Raw genomic sequence first — 25,000 nt, forward strand, 5'->3', positions numbered from 1 at the left:
TGGAGACCCGTAGACCCACAGAGACCCATATTCATGGAGACCCATAGACACCCATATTCATGGAGACCCGTAGACCCACAGAGACCCATACTCATAGAGACCCATAGACACCCATATTCATGGAGACCCATAGACCCCATATTCATGGAGACCCATAGACCCACAGAGATGCACAGAGACCCAAACTCATAGAGACCCATAGACACCCATATTCATGGAGACCCATAGACCCAAAGAGATTCACAGAGACCCATATTCAGAGACCCACAGAGACCCATATTCATGGAGACCCATAGACCCAAAAAGATTCACAGAGACCCAAACTCATAGAGACCCATAGACACCCATATTCATAGAGACCCATAGACCCACAGAGATCCACAGAGACCCATACTCATAGAGACCCATAGACCCACAGAGATCCACAGAGACCCATACTAAAACTCAACTATTTTTATTTTACCAGAAAAGGGCCCACAAATGATAGCCCAACGAAATGGCTCATCATCATCATCACAGCAGACAAATACGCACGTTTCTACAGACTAATGGCGACTCACAGAGACCCACAGAGACCCACAGAGACACACACTAATAGAGACCCACAGAGACCCACACTAATAGAGACCCACAGAGACCCACACTAATAGAGACCCACAGAGACCCACACTAATAGAGACCCACAGAGACCCATACTCATAGAGACCCACAGAGACCCACAGAGACACACACTAATAGAGACCCACAGAGACCCACAGAGACCCACACTAATAGAGACCCACAGAGACCCACACTAATAGAGACCCACAGAGACCCACACTAATAGAGACCCACAGAGACCCACACTCATAGAGACCCATAGAGACCCACACTCATAGAGACCCATAGAGACCCACACTAATAGAGACCCACAGAGACCCACACTCACAGAGACCCACAGAGACCCACACTCATAGAGACCCACAGAGACCCACACTAATAGAGACCCACAGAGACCCACACTAATAGAGACCCACAGAGACCCACACTCATAGAGACCCATAGAGACCCACACTAATAGAGACCCACAGAGACCCACACTAATAGAGACCCACAGAGACCCCACTCATAGAGACCCATAGAGACCCACACTAATAGAGACCCACAAAGACCCACACTCACAGAGACCCACAGAGACCCACACTCATAGAGACCCACAGAGACCCACACTAATAGAGACCCACAGAGACCCACACTAATAGAGACCCACAGAGACCCATACTCATAGAGACCCATAGAGACCCACACTAATAGAGACCCACAGAGACCCACACTCATAGAGACCCACAGAGACCCACACTAATAGACCCACAGAGACCCACACTAATAGAGACCCACAGAGACCCACACTCATAGAGACCCATAGAGACCCACACTAATAGAGACCCACAGAGACCCACACTCACAGAGACCCACAGAGACCCACACTCATAGAGACCCATAGAGACCCACACTAATAGAGACCCACAGAGACCCATACTCATAGAGACCCACAGAGACCCACAGAGACCCACAGAGACCCACACTCATAGAGACCCACAGAGACCCACACTCATAGAGACCCACAGAGACCCACACTCATAGAGACCCACAGAGACCCATACTAATAGAGACCCACACTAATAGAGACCCACACTAATAGAGACCCACAGAGACCCATACTCATAGAGACCCACAGAGACCCCACATAGAGACCCACAGAGACCCATAGAGACCCACACTAATAGAGACCCACACTAATAGAGCCCACAGAGACCCACACTAATAGAGACCCACAGAGACCCACTCATAGAGACCCACAGAGACCCACACTAATAGAGACCCACAGAGACCCATAGAGACCCACACTAATAGAGACCCACACTAATAGAGACCCACAGAGACCCACACTCATAGAGACCCACAGAGACCCATACTCATAGAGACCCATAGAGACCCACACTAATAGAGACCCACAGAGACCCATACTCATAGAGACCCACAGAGACCCATACTCATAGAGACCCATAGAGACCCACACTAATAGAGACCCACAGAGACCCACACTCATAGAGACCCACAGAGACCCATACTCATAGAGACCCACAGAGACCCACACTAATAGAGACCCACAGAGACCCATACTCATAGAGACCCACAGAGACCCATACTCATAGAGACCCATAGAGACCCACACTAATAGAGACCCACAGAGACCCACACTCATAGAGACCCACAGAGACCCATACTCATAGAGACCCACAGAGACCCACACTAATAGAGACCCACACTAATAGAGACCCACACTAATAGAGACCCACAGAGCCCCACACTCATAGAGACCCACAGAGACCCACACTAATATAGACCCACAGAGACCCACAGAGACCCACAGAGACCCACACTAATATAGACCCACAGAGACCCACAGAGACCCACACTAATATAGACCCACAGAGACCCACAGAGCCCCACACTAATAGAGACCCACAGAGACCCACACTAATATAGACCCACAGAGACCCACAGAGACCCACACTAATATAGACCCACAGAGCCCCACACTAATAGAGACCCACAGAGACCCATACTCATGGAGACCTACACTCCCATAGACCCACAGCAACCCACAGAGACCCATATTAAAACTAAACTATTTTTTATTTTACCATGTAATGTCCCACTGAGCTGTCCTGCGTAGCTCTTTTTCAACAAGCGACCCTGACCCATCGCAAATGAAAGCTCAACAGAGTTCCTTGTCATCGTCATCATCACACGTGGAATAGTACAGCAGTAGCCACATACTCTGAACGTGTGATGTTGATTCTAAATGTGGAGGGGAAATGTTGATTCGAAGCTTTCGTGACCGCAGGGATCCATACTCTTTGGTTCTGTCGGTAAAGTCACGTGGGTAGAAAAATAAAATAAATCACGACGTTTCGGGCGCAACACAAGCATCCGTCAACAGGTGGGAAAGCATGGTCTGCTGCTGATGCAGACTGTTTTTATTTTATTTTATTTGAAACCTACGGTGACTTTACCGAAAGAATAAAGGAGTGTGGAGGGAAAAAGCGGAGAATCCAGAGTACAAATCCACGCGACCACGGGGAGAGAGAGACACAACTACAAGTACAGGTAGTGCCCGAGTTACGGGGGTCTGACTTACAACATTTTGATCTTACGATGGCGAATACGACAAACTTGTAAAATATTTTTTTTCGATTTAAAGCTTTCGTGACTGCAGGGATTCATCTTCTTGGTTATTTCGGTAAAGTCACGTAGAAGGGAAGTAATAGAATAATACAAATAAAACATAATAAAATAATTCTATTTAAAGCTTTCGTGACTGCAGGGATTCATATTCTTGGTTCTTTGGTAAAGTCACGTAGAAGGGAAATAATAGAATAATACAAATAAAACATAATAAAATAAAAAAAAAAATTTAACTCTCACGACGTTTCGGCCACAACGCAAGAACAGGTCTGTCGAGAAGACAGCGTCTGAATGAAACACCCCAGGCTTGGAGCGTCTATTTAAGCTGGGTTGGAGGGGGAAGAGAGCCTTGACAAAATAATTTGCATATCAAGAGGAATTTAGCATATTTATGGGAAATGCAGACATGGGATTAGTCACTGCTTGTGAAATGCGTAGGAGGTGGGCAGGGGGGTTCAAAGTCATATTATGCCGTGCATTATGCAGGATTAGCAGCATCAAAGGGAGGGGATAGGGGTAGCATTAATAAAGGGAAGGAATATTAATAGTATGTAGCTGCAGTAACTAAACCACCACGTAAAAAACTAAAGTATAAAATACATAGTATCATCAGTATACTAAATATACTCTCCAATAAGCTGAGCTACTAACAATAAGTAATACATTACAATTCTATGTCGCAATTTTTATAATAATTTTTTTATTATTTTTTTATTTCCCCTCTACGTGACTTTACCAAAAGAACCAAGAAGTTGTAAGATATTTACATTTCGCGCGGCAGGCAAACGCACAGCATCGTACGAGGTACGATGCTGCGCGTCGGGACGCTGCGCGGATTGTTTCCTGAAAAAGCTTTCCATTAAATTGCAGTTCATATCGGTAGGCTAAGAATTCACCTTGTTTTTTATTTACATTTTACTGTGCAATACAGTATCGTAATTAATAAATACATACGGTATATAGTTTATACCGTACGGTACTGTAAATTGCACTGTTTTGCTAAATTATCACCATTCTTTAAGACTCCTGGGTAGGCGAGGCCATCTTCGCCTTACGATATTTTTGACTTACGATGGGGTCGTCGTAACGCATCTCCGTCGTAAGTAGAGACTGCCTGTATACAGCAGCAGGCGTCAGGGTCGGGTTGAACCCACGACCTCCTGTAGACAGGCGAGGTAGTGAACATCTCCTAGCCAGCGTGATGATGATGAGAGAGAGACACGCAAACTCCAAATATACAGCAGCAGGCGTCAGGGTCGGGTTGAACCCACGACCTCCTGTAGACCAGGCGAGGTAGTGAACATCTCCTAGCCACCGTGATGATGATGAGAGAGACACGCAAACTCCAAATATACAGCAGCAGGTGTCAGGGTCTGGATCGAACCCACGACCTCCTGCACACCAGGCGAGGTAGTAGACATCTCCTAGCCACCGTGATGATGATGAGAGAGAGACACGCAGACTCCAAATACACAGCAGGCGTTAGGGTCTGGATCAAACCCACGATCTCCTGCACACCAGGCGAGATAGTCAACATCTCCTAGCCACCGTGTGGCACATACAACAGGTGTTGTGGCCAGCACCGCACCCGACCGCCTTTGTCTCCCCGCTAACGATGCTCACGACACACCGTGCCAGGCAAACGTTTGAGTCTGAGTTGACCTAGGGAAAGCCCGGCACCGGTTTTACACATTCGTCACCGGTGTTGGCCATGAGCGTGGGAATTGAAATCGTGTCGCCGGGTCCGTAGCGCTAACCGCTGCGCCGCCGCTCCCCCCGTGAACACACATCGTAGGCAAACACAGCGCTACACAAACACACACAGACAAAGATCCCCCGTGTAGCCTGTGACAGACTGTTGGGGGCAAGTGCTGGTAGTAGCGAGTAGCAGCAGCAGCGCCTACGAAGGCTACCGGCACCGTGGCACACGAGGGGTGGGTGGCCAGCACCACGCCCGGCCGCCTTTGTCTCCCCGGTAGCCATGTTTGTACACCGCACCGGGTACTCATGTGAGGCCGAGTCGACCTAGGGGAGGTCCAAGGACCGGTTCAGATAACCGTTGTCACTGGTGTCGACCGTGAGTGGGAAGTGAACCCGGGTCACGGGTTTGTGTCGATCTAGACGATGACAATGACGTCAGAGTGCATCACGGCTCCAGAGGCTTCCTGATGTCCGAAGGGAGAGCGTTCCAGACGGCTGCCGTGAATTTGTGGCAAGATCTTGGCGTGTAATGAGCGAGTGGTTGTGCGCGTGTGCATGAGTGTGCGTGCCTGTGAGTGTGCGGGCGTGTGTGAGTGTGTGTGCGGGTGCGTGCATGCGCGTGTGTGTGTGCGTGCGTGCGTGCGTGCGTGTGTGTGCGCGTGTGTGTGCGAGTGTGTGTGCGTGTGTGGTGTGTGTGCGTGTGTGTGTGTGGTGTGTGTGCGTGTGTGTGCGTGTGCGTGTGTGGTGTGGTGCGTGTGTGTGGTGTGATGTGTGCATGCGTGCGTGTGTGTGTGTGCGTGTGTGTGTGCGTGTGTGTGGTGTGGTTAAACCCAGGATGGATCGTAGGCAGGCCAGCCTAAATGTTTCCAACCGGCGAAAATGCTCCACTAGGGGGGTCCACGTTTCGCAAGCGTAGAGAAGGGAGGGAATGACCGTGGCCGAGAAGACCTGAAGCTTCGTGCGGAGCGACAGACCAGGTAGCTTCCACACAGCGTTACGCAACCGATGAAAAGATATTGCCGCTCGACTGATTCGGAGTGAGACCTCTGCTGATAAACTGGAGCCGGTCATAAGCACACTGCCCAGGTATGGGAAACTCTCCACTCTCTCCACAACTGCCCCATCACCAATTGGGAGTTGTGGGGGTGGAGTGTCCGATGGTACAAAATACCCAGGCAGGTGCTTAGTTTTGGTGGGGCTGATGGTAAGGCCCCACCTCTTAGTGGCACGCTCCAGTCTCAGCAGCAGCGTCTCCAACTACTCTTCTGAATGAGCAGCTATTACCAAATCATCGGCATACATAACGTGGTTGACCAATAGGGAGCCATCCCTTGATCGCACCCGGGCATCGATCAGCCTCCCATTATATCTGTACCAAATGGAAATTCCCCCGGTACAGCTATTTAAGGCTTCACGAACTACGCGGTCAAAATAGATGTTAAATAATGTGGGAGCCAGAGGACATCCCTGTCGTACCCCAAGGTGAATGGCTCCGACTCCCGGCCACGTAGTTTTACCCGGGCCCGCTCACCATCATGAAGGTCCTTAATGATCGTGAGCAGAGGGTCAGGGACTCCGAAAGCACGAAGAACAACCCAGAGCCCAGTCCTACTGATGGTATCATAGGCCTTGACCAGGTCAATAAAGCAGAGATGTAGGTCTTTTTGGAATTCCCTACACCTCTGCTGTAGCAGACGGACAGAAAATATGGCATCTGTGAGTTATGGCATCATCCTGGGTTTAACCAGGCTGGATTGTGTGAGGAGCTCACAAATCCTTGAAAGATCTGGGCAAAGTCCCATCAGTGAGCTCCTCCGGCAGGCAAGGCTGCGTTGGCTGGGTCATGTAGCCCGCATGCCCAGCCACCGCATGCCTAAACAGCTTTTGTTCGGCCGGATCGAGTGGGCTAGACGGGCGCGGCACGGGCTAGAGAAGAGATGGAGTGATGTGGTACAGGAGGACGTGGAGCTGAGTGGACTTGCCGATGACTGGTACCAGCGGTGTCAAGATCGGCCTCAGTGGAGGAGGCTCGTGAAGGACGCTACTGGGCAGTTGGAGGCAGTCGCCCTCCAACAACAACGGAGGGCGGAGGAGCGACGCTCACAACAACGAGCGGAGCGCCGGGTGGCTAAAGCACAGCCAGTTGGTACAGTAGGGGGCACAGGTGGTGCATCAGCCAGTCATCTCGGTCATCTCGGTCAGTCGACCCGTGGCACCTGGGTCTGCCCTGTGACCTCCTGCCAGCGGGCGTTCGACACTTCACATGGCCTCAAGGTGCACTTGGCCTGGCACAAGCATCGTGGTGACGTCACCGCCACTTAGTGGCGAATGGCGGTTGTTGTTGTTGTTGTTGTGGTGTGGTGCGTGTGTGTAGTGTGATGTGTGCATGCGTGTGTGTGCGTGTGCATGCGTGTGTGCGTGTGCGTGTGTGTGCGTGTGCATGCGTGTGCGTGCGTGTGCGTGCGTGCGTGTGGTGTGTGCGTGTGGTGTGGTGTATGTGTGCGTGCGTGCGTGTGGTGTGTGCGTGCGGGTATGCGTGTGACGGCCTCACCTCGGCGTGGACAGCGGTGATGTGCATCAGCGTCTCCTTGATGTAATTCCTGACGCCTGCACGAGACACACACACAGACACACAGACACACACAGACACACAGACACACACACAGACACACACAGATACACACAGACACACACAGACACACACACAGACACACACACACGCACGCACACACACACAGACACACACACAGACACACACACACACAGACACAGACACACAGACGCACACAGACGCACACAGACACACACACAGACACACACACACACACAGACACACACACGCACACACACACACACACGCACACACACGCACACAGACACACAGCGGCAATCACCAGGTCCATCCCTGCGTCCATCCCATCCGTGCGTGTGTCACCACATCACGACGGTTCTGTGCCCTAACGAACCGAGGATTTACGAGAGAATTCTCCCCCCTCCGTGTTGCCGCGACGAGGGGAACGACGAGCGTGGCCACCAGGCACGGCGAGTCCACACGGCAGCTCCACGCTACACGCTGCGTTGTAACACGCTACACGCTGCGTTGTAACACGCTACACGCTGCGATGTAACACGCTACACGCTGCGTTGTAACACGCTACACGCTGCGATGTAACACGCAACACACTGCATTGTGACATGCAACACGCAACGTTGTAACACGCAACACGCTGCGATGCAACGCCGCTCCCCCGGTAAGGCCGAGCGACGTGACCAGGTCACAACGGATGACGTTCGGGCGACGTTCGGGCGACGTTCGGGCAACTTTCCAGCGACGTTCGGGCGACTTTCCAGCGACGTTCGGGCGACTTTCCGACGATGTTTAGGCGACATTCAGGCGACGTTCGGGCGACGTTCAGGTGACGTTCGGGTGACGTTCGGGTGACATTCGGGCGAGGTTCGGGCGATGTTCGGGCGACGTCCAGGTGACGTTCGGGTGACATTCGGGCGACATTCGGGCGACGTTCAGGTGACGTTCAGGCGACGTTCAGGTAACGTTCGGGTGACGTTCGGGCGAGGTTTGGGTGACATTCGGGCGACGTTCAGGCGACGTTCGGGCGACGTTCGTGCGACGTCCACGTGACGGTTGAGCCCGGTTCACGCAGCCGTCGTGAGGAATCGCGTCACCCTCGTGTGGTTGACGACGCACAGCGGCGGGGGGACGGGAGTCAAGACCTGAACAACCACGCGAGGCCTCCTACTCCTCCCTCCCTCCTCACCCTCCTCACCCTCCTCACCCTCCTCACCCTCCTCACCCTTCTCACCCTGCCCCCCTCCAGTAGGCCGTGAGGGCGACCTCCACCTAACACGGTGCACCTCGTGACCTTTGCGACGAGCGGCGACGACTGTCAACAAACATTGCGGCGTGTGTGCGAGTGTGTGCGAGTGTGTGTCAGTGTGTGCGTGTGTGTGAGTGTGTGTGAGTGTGTGTGTGTGAGTGTGTGTGTGAGGAGCAGTGTGCTTACACACCCGTGTGTGTGAGTGTGTGAGTGTGTCAGTGTGTGCGTGTGTCAGTGTGTGCGTGTGTGAGTGTGTGTGAGTGTGTGAGGAGCAGTGTGCTTACACACCCGTGTGTGCGAGTGTGTGAGTGTGTCAGTGTGTGAGTGTGCGAGTGTGAGTGTGTGAGTGTGCGAGTGTGTGAGGAGCAGTGTGCTTACACACCCGTGTGTGCACACTGTGTGCGTGTGTGTGAGTGTGTGAGTGTGTGAGTGTGCGAGTGTGTGAGGAGCAGTGTGCTTACACACCCGTGTGTGCACACTGTGTGCGTGTACGTGTGTCAATCTCACTCGACCCCCGTGGCACATGCTGGGCCTGTCCCGTAAACTACGACACCTCACGTCAAGGCCTCAAAGTGCACCTAGCCTGGCACAGGCGCCGTGGCGACGTCCCCGTCACTTGGTGGCGAAAGGCGGCGGGTATTGGTGCGTGTGTGTGCGCGTGTGCATGTGTGCATGTGTGTGCGTGTGTGCGTGCGTGTGTGTGTGCGTGCGTGCGTGCGTGCGTGCGTGCGTGTGTACGTGCGTGTGCGTGCGCGTGCGTGTGTGCGTGCGTGTGTGCGTGTGTACCAGTGGGCGAGAGGCAGTCGCTCCAGTCGAAGTAGCCGGCGTACATGCCCGGCTCCAGGGCGCCCACGATGGGGTCGGCCTTCTGCTCCAGCAGCTCCTCAAACAGCTTCTCGTCGAGCTCGCCCACCGCTCGCTGGCCAAACTGCGCGCGGGGAACACACGGCGCAGACGCAGCACAATTAGCATCATCATCAGCAGCAGGAGAATAAGCATCATCATCAGCAGCAGCAGCAGAATTAGCATCATCAGCAGAATTATCATCATCAGCAGAATTAGCATCAGCAGCAGCAGCAGGAGAATTAGCATCATCATCATCAGCAGGAGAATTAACATCATCATCATCAGCAGCAGCAGAATTAGCATCATCAGCAGCAGGAGAATTAGCATCATCATCATCTATGGGTCTCTGTGTGAGTCTACGGGTCTCTGTGTGAGTCTACGGGTCTCTGTGTGAGTCTACGGGTCTCTGTGTGAGTCTATGGGTCTCTGTGTGAGTCTATGGGTCTCTGTGTAAGTCTACGGGTCTCTGTGTGAGTCTCTGTGTGAGTCTACGGGTCTCTGTGTGAGTCTATGGGTCTCTCTGTGTGAGTCTATGGGTCTCTGTGTGAGTCTATGGGTCTCTGTGTGAGTCTATGGGTCTCTGTGTGAGTCTCTATGTGAGTCTATGGGTCTCTGTGTGAGTCTATGGGTCTCTGTGTGAGTCTCTGTGTGAGTCTACGGGTCTCTGTGTGAGTCTACGGGTCTCTGTGTGAGTCTATGGGTCTCTGTGTGAGTCTATGGGTCTCTGTGTGAGTCTGTAGGTCTCTGTGCGAGTCTACGGGTCTCTGTGTGAGTCTGTGGGTCTCTGTGTGAGTCTATGAGTCTATGGGTCTCTGTGTGAGTCTATGGGTCTCTGTGTGAGTCTACGGGTCTCTGTGTGAGTCTATGGGTCTCTGTGTGAGTCTATGGGTCTCTGTGTGAGTCTATGGGTCTCTGTGTGAGTCTACGGGTCTCTGTGTGAGTCTATGGGTCTCTGTGTGAGTCTACGGGTCTCTGTGTGAGTCTATGTGTCTCTGTGTGAGTCTATGGGTCTCTATGTGAGTCTGTGGGTCTCTGTGTGAGTATGTGGGTCTCTGTGTGAGTCTGTGGGTCTCTGTGTGGGCTTGAGACCATCATGAGCTCAAAACGCTTTGAGAACTTGGGTTGAGTTACAACTCACATCCAGACACAAAACGACACACACACACGCCTATACACATCAACACACATACACCTACACACACACAACAACAACAACAACCGCCATTCGCCACTAAGTGGCGGTGACGTCACCACGATGCTTGTGCCAGGCCAAGTGCACCTTGAGGCCACGTGAAGTGTCGAAAGCCCGCTGGCAGGATGTCACGGGGCGGACCCAGCAGGTGCCACGGGTCGACTGACTGAGATGACTGAGATGAGCCCATGCCGCGCCCGTTTAGCCCCCTCCATCCGGCCGAACAAAAGCTGTTTAGGCACGCGGTGGCTGGGCATGAGGGCTACATGACCCAGCCAACGCAGCCTTGCCTGCCGGAGGAGCTCACCGATCTTGCAAGGATTTGTGAGCTCGTCACACCTAACACACACATCTACACACACGTCTACACACACACACCTACACACACGTCTACACACACGTCTACACACACACACCTACACACACGTCTATACACACACACCTACACACACGTCTACACACACCTACACACACACCTACACACACACCTACACACACGTCTACACACACCTACACACACCTACACACACACACCTACACACACACACCTACACACACACCTACAAACACACACCTACACACACGTCTACAAACACACACCTACACGCACGTCTGCACACTCAAGGAAAGCCCCGTGGATGCACGAGGGCTGCTGAGATAGACCTACAGGGCCGCTAAGACACCGCTGCTACTGCTGCTGCTGTTGAGCACCACCCACACAAACCACAGGCGTGGGACAGTGGGGGTGGGATGATGGGTTGGAGGGTGACGGGTTGGAGGGTGACGGGTTGGAGGGTGACGGGGCCTTTCCCTGGCTCAGCGACTGGAGGGGGTTGTCCACCCTTCTCTTCCGAGAAAGGGGACATCCACCCACTCACTCACCCATCACTCACTAACTCACTCACCCATCACTAACTCACCCATCACTCACTGACTCACTCACCCACCCACCCACCAACTCACTCACTCACTCACCCATCACTCACTGAATCACTCACTCATCACTCACCCATCACTCACTGAATCACTCACCCATCACTCACTGAATCACTCACCCATCACTCACTCACTGACTCACTCTCCATCACTCACTCACTCACTCTCCATCACTCACTTCCTCGACCGCTACACCGCCACTCTCCATCACTCACTCACTCATCACTCACTCACTCTCCATCACTCACTCACTCTCTCTCACTCACTCATCACTCACTCGACCGCTACACCACCACTCACTCACTCACTCATCACTCACTCATCACTCACTCACTCATCACTCACTCATCACTCACGCACTCACTCTCTCGACCGCTACACCACCACTCTCCATCACGCACTCACTCACGCACTCGCGCACTCACGTAATTACACCACCACCACCACCACCGCTCATTGCAACAGCGTCACCCCCCCCTCCCCCCCACGGTGGCTGCCAAGCCCAGTCCCGTTCCTTCCTCACTGCCTCTGAGTTTAGTTCCCAGGGGGGTCAAGTCAGGATTCAGTCCCCAGGGGGTCAGGGTTCAGTTCCCAGGGGGGTCAGGGTTCAGTTCCCAGGGGGTCAGGGTTCAGTTCCCAGGGGGGTCAAGTCAGGGTTCAGTTCCCAGGGGGTCAGGGTTCAGTTCCCAGGGGGGTCAGGGTTCAGTTCCCATGGGGGTCAGGGTTCAGTTCCCAGGGGGTCAGGGTTCAGTTCCCAGGGGGGTCAGGGTTCAGTTCCCAGGGGGTCAGGGTTCAGTTCCCAGGGGGGTCAGGGTTCAGTTCCCAGGGGGGTCAGGGTTCAAGTCCCAGGGAGGTCAGGGCAGGGTTCAGTTCCCAGGGGGGTCAGGGTTCAGTTCCCAGGGCGGTCAGGGTTCAGGTCCCAGGAGGGTCAGGGCAGGGTTCAGCTCCCAGGGGGGTCAAGGTTCAGTCCCCAGGGGGTTCAGGGCAGGGTTCAGCTCCCGGGGGGGTCAAGGTTCAGTCCCCAGGGGGTTCAGGGCAGGGTTCAACTCCCGGGGGGGGGGGGGTGTAAGGCTCCAACTGAGCTGTGTAGTTCCTTTGTCAGAAGAGATTTGACCATCACAACAAGATAGCCAAATAGAAGTGGCGTATTATCATCATTGCGTGGAAATGTATTGCAAACACTCTAAACGCGTGGTGACGTTGATTCTAAACGTGGAGGGGAAAACCGGAGGCCCCGGAGACAAATCCACGTGACCATCACGGGGAGAGAGAGAGACGCAGAAACTCCAAATATACAGCATCAGGGTCGGGATCGAACCCACGACCTCCTGTAGACCAAGGGAGGGAGTTAACATCTCCCAGCCAACGGATGGAGACACATAGGCTCACATAGAGACCCATAGACTCACACAGAGACCCATAGACTCACACAGAGACCCATAGACTCACACAGAGACCCATAGACTCACACAGAGACACATAGACTCACACAGAGACCCATAGGCTCACACAGAGACCCATAGACTCACACAGAGACCCATAGACTCACACAGAGACCCATAGACTCACACAGAGACACATAGACTCACACAAAGACACATAGACTCACACACAGACCTATAGACTCACACAGAGACCCATAGACTCACACAGAGACCCATAGACTCACACAGAGACCCATAGACTCACACAGAGACCCATAGACTCACACACAGAGACCCATAGACTCACACAGAGACCCATAGACTCACACAGAGACACAGACTCACACAGAGACCCATAGACTCACACAGAGACCCACAAACTTACACAGAGACACATAGACTCACACAGAGACCCATAGACTCACACAGAGACACATAGACACACACAGAGACCCATAGACTCACATAGAGACACATAGACTCACACAGAAACGCATAGACTCACACAGAAACGCATAGACTCACACAGAGACCCATAGACTCACACAGAGACTCATAGACTCACACAGAAACGCATAGACTCACACAGAGACCCATAGACTCACACAGAGACCCATAGACTCACACAGAGACCCATAGACTCACACAGAGACCCATAGACTCACACAGAGACCCATAGACTCACACAGAGACCCATAGACTCACACAGAGACCCATAGACTCACACAGAGACCCATGGACCCACACAGAGACCCATAGACTCACACAGAGACCCATAGACTCACACAGAGACCCATAGACTCACACAGAGACCCATAGACTCACACAGAGACCCATAGACTCACACAGAGACCCATAGACCCACACAGAGACCCATAGACTCACACAGAGACCCATAGACTCACACAGAGACCTATAGACTCACACACAGAGACCCATAGACTCACACAGAGACCCATAGACTCACACAGAGACACATTGACTCACGTAGAGACCCATAGACTCACACAGAGACCTATAGACTCACACACAGAGACCCATAGACTCACACAGAGACCTATAGACTCACACAGAGACCCATAGACTCACACAGAGACCCATAGACTCACATAGAGACACAGACTCACACACAGAGACCCATAGACTCACACAGAGACCCATAGACTCACACAGAGACCCATAGACTCACATAGAGACACATAGACTCACACATAGACCATAGACTCACACAGAGACCCATAGATGTCCACGCTATGATGATGACAAGCCACTTAGTTGAGCTAACATTAGTGATGGACAGGTCGCTTGTCAAAAAATTAGGTACACAACAGCTCAGTGGGGCACTATCCTGGTAAGATAAATAAGTAATATTTAAAAATAAACACGCTTTCATGAAATGTACCGCACTAGTAATGGAAGAACTCCACGACTTCAGGAAGTGGCCCCCAAGCTTGCCACGACGTAAGGGGGCCGTGGACAATTAGAGCCAACGTCAGTTGAGCGTGGACAATTAGACCCAAGCCGAAACATAACATATAGAAATGAATGTTTCAAAATATATATTTTTTATGATAGAATATAGTATTGTCATCAGTATGACATAAGTATACCAAGTTTGCAGTCGATACCACGTTGGGTAGTGGGTTAAAATAAAGTTACAACATTTGAGGATACAACAACAACAACAGACAGAGTGAGTTCATAGAAAGCGTGGAAAATCATAATAATAATAAAAATTGAGTTACATGAATTTTGGATACGACAACAGACAGTGTGAGTTAAATAAAAGCGTGGAAAATGTTTAAAAATATACGTTTTGGATGTTGTATGATAAAATATACTTTTGTCATCAGTATGCCATAAGTATACCAAGTGTGCAGTCGATGCCACATTGGGAAGTGGGTTAAAATTGAGTTACAAGGTTTTTTGAGGACACGGCAACAGACGGAGTGAGTTAAATAAAAGCGTGTAAACAACACATAGAATGTTCTTCTTGGTTCTTTCGGTAAAGTCACGTAGAAGGAAAATAATAAAATAATAAAAATAAAACATAATAATTCTCACGACGTTTCGGCCACAACGCAAGCAGACTTTGTCTTCTCGACAGACCTGTTCTTCACCTGAGGACGGCTGCTTGCGTTGTGGCCGAAACGTCGTGAGAATTGTATTTTATGTTTTATTTTTATTATTTTATTATTTTCCTTCAACGTGACTTTACCGAAAGAACCAAGAAGATGAATCCCTGCAGTCACGAAAGCTTTAAATCGAAACATAGATTGTGTTACAGTTTTAGGTGATCTCTGTGAGAGTCAATAGCTAGTCCTGCACTGCCCCCTAGCGGACAGAGCGAGCTCGGCATCTTATAATAATAACACTGGTCAACACACTTCTTCTGGCATAAGGTATTCCAACGGATGTAAGGTAATTCCAAATATGGCATCAGTTTTTGTCTATCACATCAGGTTTTTGAGATATCAAATATTGCATTTTCAATAAAAACTGCAGAAGAAAAATATTAAATAAATGTGGACATCTACATAAAATGATATTATAAACACACTATCCTAAAAACACAGCACCATATTTTACCACTAAAGCAGTCACTGACTCGCAACAACTTGCAATCATAAGTGACAGAGTTAATTTCGGGTAAAATCAATGAAAATGGGGTATGCCGATAGCACAAAAATGAGATGTGATGGAGAAAATCTAAGATCAGATTTGGAATCAGCACCCTGAAATTAGTCTAGAACAGCTGCAAAAGTCCAGGCCAGAGAAAAGTTGTTTTTTGTTGACAACAAAACGAATCATGTTAATGCATTAACCACAATGCTTGTGGTCAAAAAGCAAACAAAAAACACACACTCTGATAATGTATTGACATTGTACCCTTGAAACTGATTGGTCCACACCAGAGACAGCTTTCTTTTGAGCCTCGTATCAATTGGTGCTAGACCAGAGGACGCCACAAGGCGTACAGTTCAGAGACGATGCACTATCAAAGTAACAAGGGCAAACAAGATGCCGAGACATCTAGATCATTAGACCTCCTCTATGCCAGTACCTTCTTCTTCCTAGCGTTGTTCCCGCTGTGGCGCAGGGTCCGCTTTTCGGCATTGTCTTCTCCATTTGGCTCGGTCCAGGGCATCTTCAGGGGATGCGTTGACCGTCTTCATGTCTTCCTTTATTCGGTCCATCCATCGCTTCTTCGGACGTCCGCGTGGACGGCGGCCCTCTGGCTCAATACGCTCGGCAGTCTTGGCCACTGATGACTCTTCACTTCGCATCACGTGGCCGTGCCAGCGAAGCCTTGCCTCAAGCATCTTGTCCGTAATGGGGGCCACACCAAGTCGCTTCCGAACGTCTTCGTTCATGACACGATCCCATCGAGTGAGCCCGAGGCTCCATCTGAGCATCCTCATCTCCATGGTGTGGAGAGCTTGTTCGTGTACAGTTGTGGCTGGCCAGCACTCGGATCCATAGAGTGCCACCGGTCGGACGATGGTCTTGTATATTTTTCCCTTCAGCCTATCCGGCATTTTCCGATCACAGAGGACTCTGGTGACTTGCCTCCATTTCATCCACGCCGCATTGACTCGTGACCTCACATCAGTCGTGATGCTACCATCTGAGCTGATGGTGGAGCCCAGGTACTTAAAGTCCGTCACTTTCTTCAGATCTTCTCCGTCAATACTGATGGTGCCATCGGTTTGGGGGCCACACTCCATATACTCCGTCTTTTTGATGTTGAACCTCATCCCGTTTTCGTCCAAACGTTCCTTCCACAGGCGCGTTTGTCTTTCCACTTCTCCTCTCTCTTCATCTGAGAGGAGGACGTCATCCGCGTAGAGAATTGACCATGGAAGGGGCGTGTGCAGGTCGGCAGTGATCGTGTCCAGGCACAGGATAAACAGGAGTGGTGACAGGGCCGATCCTTGGTGCACTCCAACGCTGATGGGAAATGGCGGTGATATGCCCACTGCACAGCTGACTGCACTGGTGACGTTCTTGTATAGGAGTTGCACCCAATGCACGTAGATTTCAGGGACTCCATCGGATCGAAGCGAGTGCCAGATGAGGTCGTGGGGGACCCTGTCAAATGCCTTTTCAAGGTCGAGGAACGACACGTGCACAGCTTTGTTCTTCTCTCTGTGCCTCTCCAGCAGGAGACTGTACCAAAGTATAATAATAATAATAGGGTTTTCCCATTTTTTTCTGGCAACAAAATTTAAACCTTTTTTGACGAGGAATCATGTCTGCATTAACCACAATACTTGTGTTTTTTTTGCATTCTGACCACAAGTATTGTGGTTAATGCACACATGATTCCTCGTAGAAAAAAGTTTCAGTTTTGTTGCCAGAAAAAATAGGAAAAACCCCTATTATTATTATACGTTGGTCCTGGCAAAGGAGTTCTAATGATGCAGCATGTGTCTCGGCATCTTGTTTGCGAGTCCCTGCGGGGTGTTCGGAGTGGGCCCCCTCACACGAGCCTCCGACGACTCGGCCCGTGGCCCCAGGTCAGAACGAGAAATCTTCATTTTAAGACGGAAGAATCCGATGAGCCGTGAAGCTCTTGACGTGTTTTTTTTTGTCCAGTCGGTCCCAGGAGGTCGCCAAAACCGCGGCTCTTCAAGTGACCGCTGCTCCGTGAACGAAGATATTTATTTATTTATTAACGACCCACCTCCGTCTCTCGCATTGACCCTGTCCCCTTGCGGCGGATCTTGAAATGTCGAATGTGTTGTTACCACGTGGCGAGGAGATGTTGACTTCCTCGCCTGGTCTGCAGGAGGTCGTGGGTTCGATCCAGAGCCTGGCGACACGGTGGCTAGGAGATGTTGACTACCTCGCCTGGTCTGCAGGAGGTCGTGGGTTCGATCCAGAGCCTGACGACACGGTGGCTAGGAGATGTTGACTACCTCGCCTGGTGTGCAGGAGGTCGTGGGTTCAACCCCGACCCTGATACCTGCTGCTGTATATTTGGAGTTTGCGTGTCTCTCTCATCATCATCACGGTGGCTAGGAGATGTTAACTACCTCGCCTGGTGTACAGGAGGTGGTGGGTTCGATCCCGACCCTGACAACGCCTGCCGAGTCCGAGTCTCTCTCTCTCCCCATGGTCGCGTGGATTTGTCTCTGGGTCCTCCCGGTTTTGCTCTCCACTTGAAGCATCAACGTCACGCATATCGAGTATTTGACTGCTAAATTTCGATTTAAAGCTTTCGTGACTGCAGGGATTCATCTTCTTGGTTCTTTCGGTAAAGTCACGTAGAAGGGAAATAATAAAACAATAAAAGTAAAACATAATAAAATACAATTCTCACGACATTTCGGCCACAACGCAAGTAGCCGTCCTCAGGTGAAGAACAGGCTTTGTGGCCGAAACGTCGTGAGAATTTTTTATTATGTTTTATTTTTGCTATTTTATTATTTCCCTTCTACGTGACTTTATTTAACTGCTGCTATTACTGTCCACACGATGATGACGACAAGACACTTGGTTGAGCTATCATTTGTGATGACCAGGTTTCGCTTCTGAATAAACAGCTACATCGCATCTCAGCGGCCCTTACCTGGTCAAATCTGTTTTGTTTCAACTCCCGGGTCTCTCTTAAGGGGTTCATAATGGCCGTGTCAAACACACCACTGAGCCAGAACACACACCACAGTACCCGCAGCAGTACCTGCAGCAGTACCTGCAACAGTACCTGCAGCAGTACCCGCATCAGTACCTGCAGCAGTACCTGCAGCAGTACCTGCAGCAGCACCCGCAGCAGTACCCGCAGCAGTACCCGCAGCAGTACCCGCAGCAGTACCCACAGCAGTACCCGCAGCAGTACCCGCAGCAGTACCCGCAACAGTACCTGCAGCAGTACCTGCAGCAGTGCCTACAGCAGTACCTGCAACAGTACCCGCAACAGTACCCGCAGCAGTACCCGCAGCAGTACCTGCAACAGTACCTGCAACAGTACCTGCAGCAGTACCTGCAGCAGTACCTACAGCAGTACCTGCAACAGTACCCGCAGCAGTACCCGCAGCAGTACCCGCAGCAGTACCTGCAACAGTACCTGCAGCAGTACCTGCAACAGTACCTGCAACAGTACCTGCAGCAGTACCTGCAGCAGTACCTGCAACAGTACCCGCAGCAGAACCTGCAGCAGTACCTGCAGCAGTACCTGCAACAGTACCTGCAGCAGTACCTGCAGCAGTACCTGCAGCAGTGCCTACAGCAGTACCTGCAGCAGTACCTGCAACAGTACCCGCAGCAGTACCCGCAGCAGCACCTGCAGCAGCACCTGCAGCAGTACCTGCAGCAGTACCTGCAGCATTACCTGCAGCAGTACCTACAGCAGTACCTGCAACAGTACCTGCAACAGTACCTGCAGCAGTACCTGCAACAGTACCTGCAACAGTACCTGCAGCAGTACCTGCAACAGTAACTGCAACAGTACCTGCAGCAGTACCTGCAGCAGTACCTGCAACAGTACCTGCAACAGTACCTGCAGCAGTAACTGCAGCAGCACCTGCAGCAGCACCTGCAGCAGTACCTGCAACAGTACCTGCAGCAGTACCTGCAACAGCACCTGCAGCAGTACCTGCAGCAGTACCTGCAGCAGCACCTGCAGCAGCACCTGCAGCAGCACCTGCAGCAGCACCTGCAACAGCACCTGCAGCAGTACCCGCAGCAGTACCCGCAGCAGTACCTGCAGCAGCAGGACTTGAGTACCTGCAGCAGCAGCAGCAGCAGCAGGACTTGAGTACCTGCAGCACGGAGGCGACGGCAGGAAGGTCGTGGCGCTCCATGAGCTGCCCCAGGCTGTGCAGGCCGTGCTGCGAGAGGTATCGGCAAGTGCTGAGCACCATCAGCAGGCGTTGCTCCTGCAAATACACACACACGTGTACACACACACGCACGCACACACACACACACGTACACGCACACGCACACACGCGTGTACACGCACACACATACACACGCACGTACACGCACACACACGCACACACGTGTACACACACACACACGTACACGCACACACGCGTACACGCACACACGCACACACGCACACACACGTACACGCACACACGCACACACGCACACACGCGTACACGCACACACGTACACACACACACGCGTACACGCACACACGTACACACGTACACGCACACACACACACACACACGCACACATGTGTACACACACGCACACACACACACGCACACACGCACACACGTGGTGGTGCAGCGGTTAGCACGCTGCGTTAGTGCCAAGGGGAGTGGTGGTGCAGCGGTTAGCACGCTGCGTTAGTGCCAAGGGGAGTGGTGGTGCAGCGGTTAGCACGCTGCGTTAGTGCCAAGGGGAGTGGTGGTGCAGCGGTTAGCACGCTGCGTTAGTGCCAAGGGGAGTGGTGGTGCAGCGGTTAGCACGCTGCGTTAGTGCCAAGGGGAGTGGTGGTGCAGCGGTTAGCACGCTGCGTTAGTGCCAAGGGGAGTGGTGGTGCAGCGGTTAGCATGCTGCGTTAGTGCCAAGGGGAGTGGTGGTGCAGCGGTTAGCACGCTGCGTTAGTGCCAAGGGGAGTGGTGGTGCAGCGGTTAGCACGCTGCGTTAGTGCCAAGGGGAGTGGTGGTGCAGCGGTTAGCACGCTGCGTTAGTCCGTGCCAAGGGGAGTGGTGGTGCAGCGGTTAGCACGCTGCGTTAGTCCGTGCCAAGGGGAGTGGTGGTGCAGCGGTTAGCACGCTGCGTTAGTGCCAAGGGGAGTGGTGGTGCTGCGGTTAGCACGCTGCGTTAGTCTGTGCCAAGGGGAGTGGTGGTGCAGCGGTTAGCACGCTGCGTGAGTCTGTGCCAAGGGGAGTGGTGGTGCAGCGGTTAGCACACTGCGTTAGTGCCAAGGGGAGTGGTGGTGCAGCGGTTAGCACGCTGCGTTAGTGCCAAGGGGAGTGGTGGTGCAGCGGTTAGCACGCTGCGTGAGTCTGTGCCAAGGGGAGTGGTGGTGCAGCGGTTAGCACGCTGCGTTAGTGCCAAGGGGAGTGGTGGTGCAGTGGTTAGCGCGCTGCGCGAGTCCATGCCAAGGGGAGTGGTGGGGCAGCGGTTACCACGCTGCGTTAGTCCGTGCCAAGGGGAGTGGTGGTGCAGTGGTTAGCACGCTGCGTTAGTCTGTGCCAAGGGGAGTGGTGGTGCAGTGGTTAGCGCGCTGCGTGAGTCTGTGCCAAGGGGAGTGGTGGGGCAGTGGTTAGCACACTGCGTGAGTCTGTGCCAAGGGGAGTGGTGGGGCAGCGGTTAGCGCGCTGCGTTAGTCAGTGCGAAGGGGAGTGGTGGTGCAGCGGTTAGCACGCTGCGTTAGTCAGTGCGAAGGGGAGTGGTGGTGCAGCGGTTAGCACGCTGCGTTAGTGCCAAGGGGAGTGGTGGTGCAGTGGTTAGCACGCTGCGTTAGTCCGTGCCAAGGGGAGTGGTGGTGCAGCGGTTAGCACGCTGCGTGAGTCCGTGCCAAGGGGAGTGGTGGGGCAGCGGTTAGCACGCTGCGTGAGTCCGTGCGAAGGGGAGTGGTGGGGCAGCGGTTAGCACGCTGCGTTAGTCCGTGCGAAGGGGAGTGGTGGGGCAGCGGTTAGCACGCTGCGTTAGTCCGTGCGAAGGGGAGTGGTGGGGCAGCGGTTAGCACGCTGCGTTAGTCCATGCCAAGGGGAGTGGTGGGGCAGCGGTTAGCACGCTGCGTTAGTCCGTGCGAAGGGGAGTGGTGGGGCAGCGGTTAGCACGCTGCGTTAGTCAGTGCGAAGGGGAGTGGTGGTGCAGCGGTTAGCACGCTGCGTTAGTCCGTGCGAAGGGGAGTGGTGGGGCAGCGGTTAGCACGCTGCGTTAGTCCGTGCGAAGGGGAGTGGTGGGGCAGCGGTTAGCACGCTGCGTTAGTCCGTGCGAAGGGGAGTGGTGGGGCAGCGGTTAGCACGCTGCGTTAGTCCGTGCGAAGGGGAGTGGTGGGGCAGCGGTTAGCGCGCTGCGTTAGTCCGTGCGAAGGGGAGTGGTGGTGCAGCGGTTAGCACGCTGCGTGAGTCCGTGCGAAGGAGACAAACTCACAGGAGTTGGTTTTGCTCTGTCTTTCATCAAGCCGTGCAGCTCCAGACTCAGAATGTCAGCCGCAAAACTAGACAGCATCATCAGCAGTATCAGTAGCATCATCAGTATCATCATCATCATCAGCATCATCACCATTATCAGCATCAGCTGCATCATCACCATCATCATCACCATTATCAGCATCAGCTGCATCATCACCATCATTATCACCATTATCAGCATCATCTGCATCATCACCATCATCATTAGCATCATCAACATCACCATCATCATCACCATCATCACCATCATTACCATCAGCATCATCACCATCATCATCTGCATCATCACCATCATCATCATCACCGTCAACATCAGTATCAGCATCATCATCATCACCATCAGCTTCATCAGCATCATCATGACTGCATGGATGAGTGAGCGGCGAGTGCGTGAGAGCGTGAATGAGTTAGTGAGGGAGTGGGTGGATGAATGAGTTAGCGAGTGAATGAGTAAGCAAGCAAGTCAAGGATTGAATGAATAAGCCAGAGCGTTGGGTTAATAGATGAGCAAATTAGTGAGTCGGTAACAATGAATGAGTGAAATAATACTTGTGAGTCGGTAAGTGGGTGACAGAGTGAATGATTGCATTAATGTACGAGGGAATGTGGGGGATTAAGTGAATGAATATAATGAGTGTGTGAATTAGTGTGTGAATGAGTGTATGAATGAGTGTGTGAATGAGTGTGTGAATGAGTGTGTGAATAAGTGTGTGAATGAGTGTGTGAATGAGTGGATGAACAATTGGGTGAATGAGTGGATAAATGAGTATGAGTGAGTGAATGAGTGAGTGAATGAGTGGGTGAATGAGTGGGTGAATGAGTGAAAGAGTGGGTGAATGAGTGGGTGATTGAGTATATGAGTGAGTGAATGAGTGTACGAGTGGATGAACAATTGCGTGATTTAGTGGGTAAATGAGTGAGTGAATGAGTGGGTGAATGAGTGAACGAGTGGGTAAATGAGTGGGTGAATGAGTATATGAGTGAGTGAATGAGTGGGTGAATGAGTATATGAGTGAGTGAATGAGTGTACGAGTGGATGAACAATTGCGTGATTTAGTGGCTAAATGAGTGAGTGAATGAGTGGGTGAATGAGTGAACGAGTGGGTAAATGAGTGGGTGAATGAGTATATGAGTGAGTGAATGAGTGGGTGAATGAGTATATGAGTGAGTGAATGAGTGTACGAGTGGATGAACAATTGCGTGATTTAGTGGCTAAATGAGTGAGTGAATGAGTGGGTGAATTAGTGGGTGAATGAGTGAACGAGTTGGTGAATGAGTGAACGAGTGAATGAGTTGGTTAATGAGTGAACGAGTGGGTGAATGAGTGGGTGAATTGAGTGGGTGAATGAGTGAACGAGTGGGTGAATGAGTGAATGAGTGGGTGAATGAGTGAATGAGTGGGTGAATTAGTGGGTGAATGAGTGAACGAGTTGGTGAATGAGTGAACGAGTGAATGAGTTGGTTAATGAGTGAACGAGTGGGTGAATGAGTGGGTGAATTGAGTGGGTTAATGAGTGAACGGGTGGGTGAATGAGTGAATGAGTGGGTGAATGAGTGAACGAGTGGGTGAATGAGTGGGTGAATTGAGTGGGTGAATAAGTGAACGAGTGGGTGAATGAGTGAATCAGTGGGTGAAATGAGTGGGTGAATGAGTGAACGAGAGGGTGAATGAGTGAGTGAATGAGTGGGTGAATGAGTGAACGAGTGGGTGAATGAGTGAATGAGTGGGTGAATGAGTGGGTGAATTAGTGAACGAGTGGGTGAATGAGTGGGTGAATGAGTGAACGAGTTGGTGAATGAGTGAACGAGTGGGTGAATGAGTGAACGAGTGGGTGAATGAGTGAACGAGTGGGTGAATGAATGAACGAGTGGGTGAATGAGTGAACGAGTGGGTGAATGAATGAACGAGTGGGTGAATGAGTGAACAAGTGGGTGAATGAGTGAACGAGTTGGTGAATGATTGAACGAGTGGGTGAATGAGTGAACGAGTGGGTGAACGAGTGGGTGAACGAGTGAATGAGTGAAGGAGTGGGTGAACGAGTGGGTGAACGAGTGGGTGAACGAGTGGGTGAACGAATGGGTGAACGAGTGGGTGAACGAGTTGGTGAATGAGTGGTTGAATGAGTGAACGAGTGCGTGTGTGCGTGTGAGCGACTCACTGCCCACTGTCGGCCTCTGTGTGTGAGCGAGTTGCCAGCTCCTCCAGGCAGCTCAGCAGGACCTGTACACGGCCCACACAGTCACCGTCAACTCCACATTGCCATGGCCGGGACTGGTGCATCCAAAGACAAAGATCCCTACAGATCGACTGAGTCTTAAATGAGTACCTGGTGCGGTGTGTAGCAAATATCGCCAACATAGGGAGACAAAGGCGGCCGGGCGTGGTGCTGGCCACCCACCCCCTCGTGTGCCACAGTGCCGGTAGCCTTCATAGGCGCTGCTGCCACTCGCTACTAACAGCACTTGCCCCAACAGTCTGTCACGGCTACGTGGGGGATCTTTGTCTTTGTGTGTGTGCACAAATGTGTGTGTGTGCACGCGGGTTTGTGCGAGTTCAAGTTTGTGTGTCTGTGCGTGTGATTGTGTGTGTGTGCGTGTGTGTGCGTGTGTGTGCGTGTGTGTGTGTGCGTGCGTGTGAGTGTATGTGTGCGTGTGTGTGTGTATGTGTGTGAGTGCACGTGTGTGTGTGTGAGTGCACGCGTGTGTGTGTGCGTGCAACAACGAAGT

At 52.0% G+C, this 25,000-nt stretch overlaps 1 protein-coding gene across 1 annotated transcript in view; it reads right to left on the reverse strand.

The window, feature by feature from the left end:
- Positions 1-6,986: 6,986 nt before the first annotated feature.
- The window catches only part of LOC133357863 (exocyst complex component 2-like), a 163,209-nt gene continuing 145,195 nt past the window's right edge, over positions 6,987-25,000 (reverse strand). The window contains exons 18-22 of the mRNA XM_061576006.1: positions 24,433-24,494; positions 22,233-22,299; positions 19,931-20,047; positions 9,555-9,696; positions 6,987-7,539 (exon numbers count right to left, since the gene is read on the reverse strand). Coding sequence (XP_061431990.1) covers positions 7,241-7,539; positions 9,555-9,696; positions 19,931-20,047; positions 22,233-22,299; positions 24,433-24,494 — 687 coding nt within the window. The 3' untranslated portion in view covers positions 6,987-7,240. The remainder of the gene's footprint in view (positions 7,540-9,554; positions 9,697-19,930; positions 20,048-22,232; positions 22,300-24,432; positions 24,495-25,000) is intronic.

Source organism: Lethenteron reissneri, chromosome 60, assembly GCF_015708825.2.
Source record: "Lethenteron reissneri isolate LAM-NWPU_2019-01 chromosome 60, ASM1570882v1, whole genome shotgun sequence".
NCBI lineage: Eukaryota > Metazoa > Chordata > Hyperoartia > Petromyzontiformes > Petromyzontidae > Lethenteron > Lethenteron reissneri.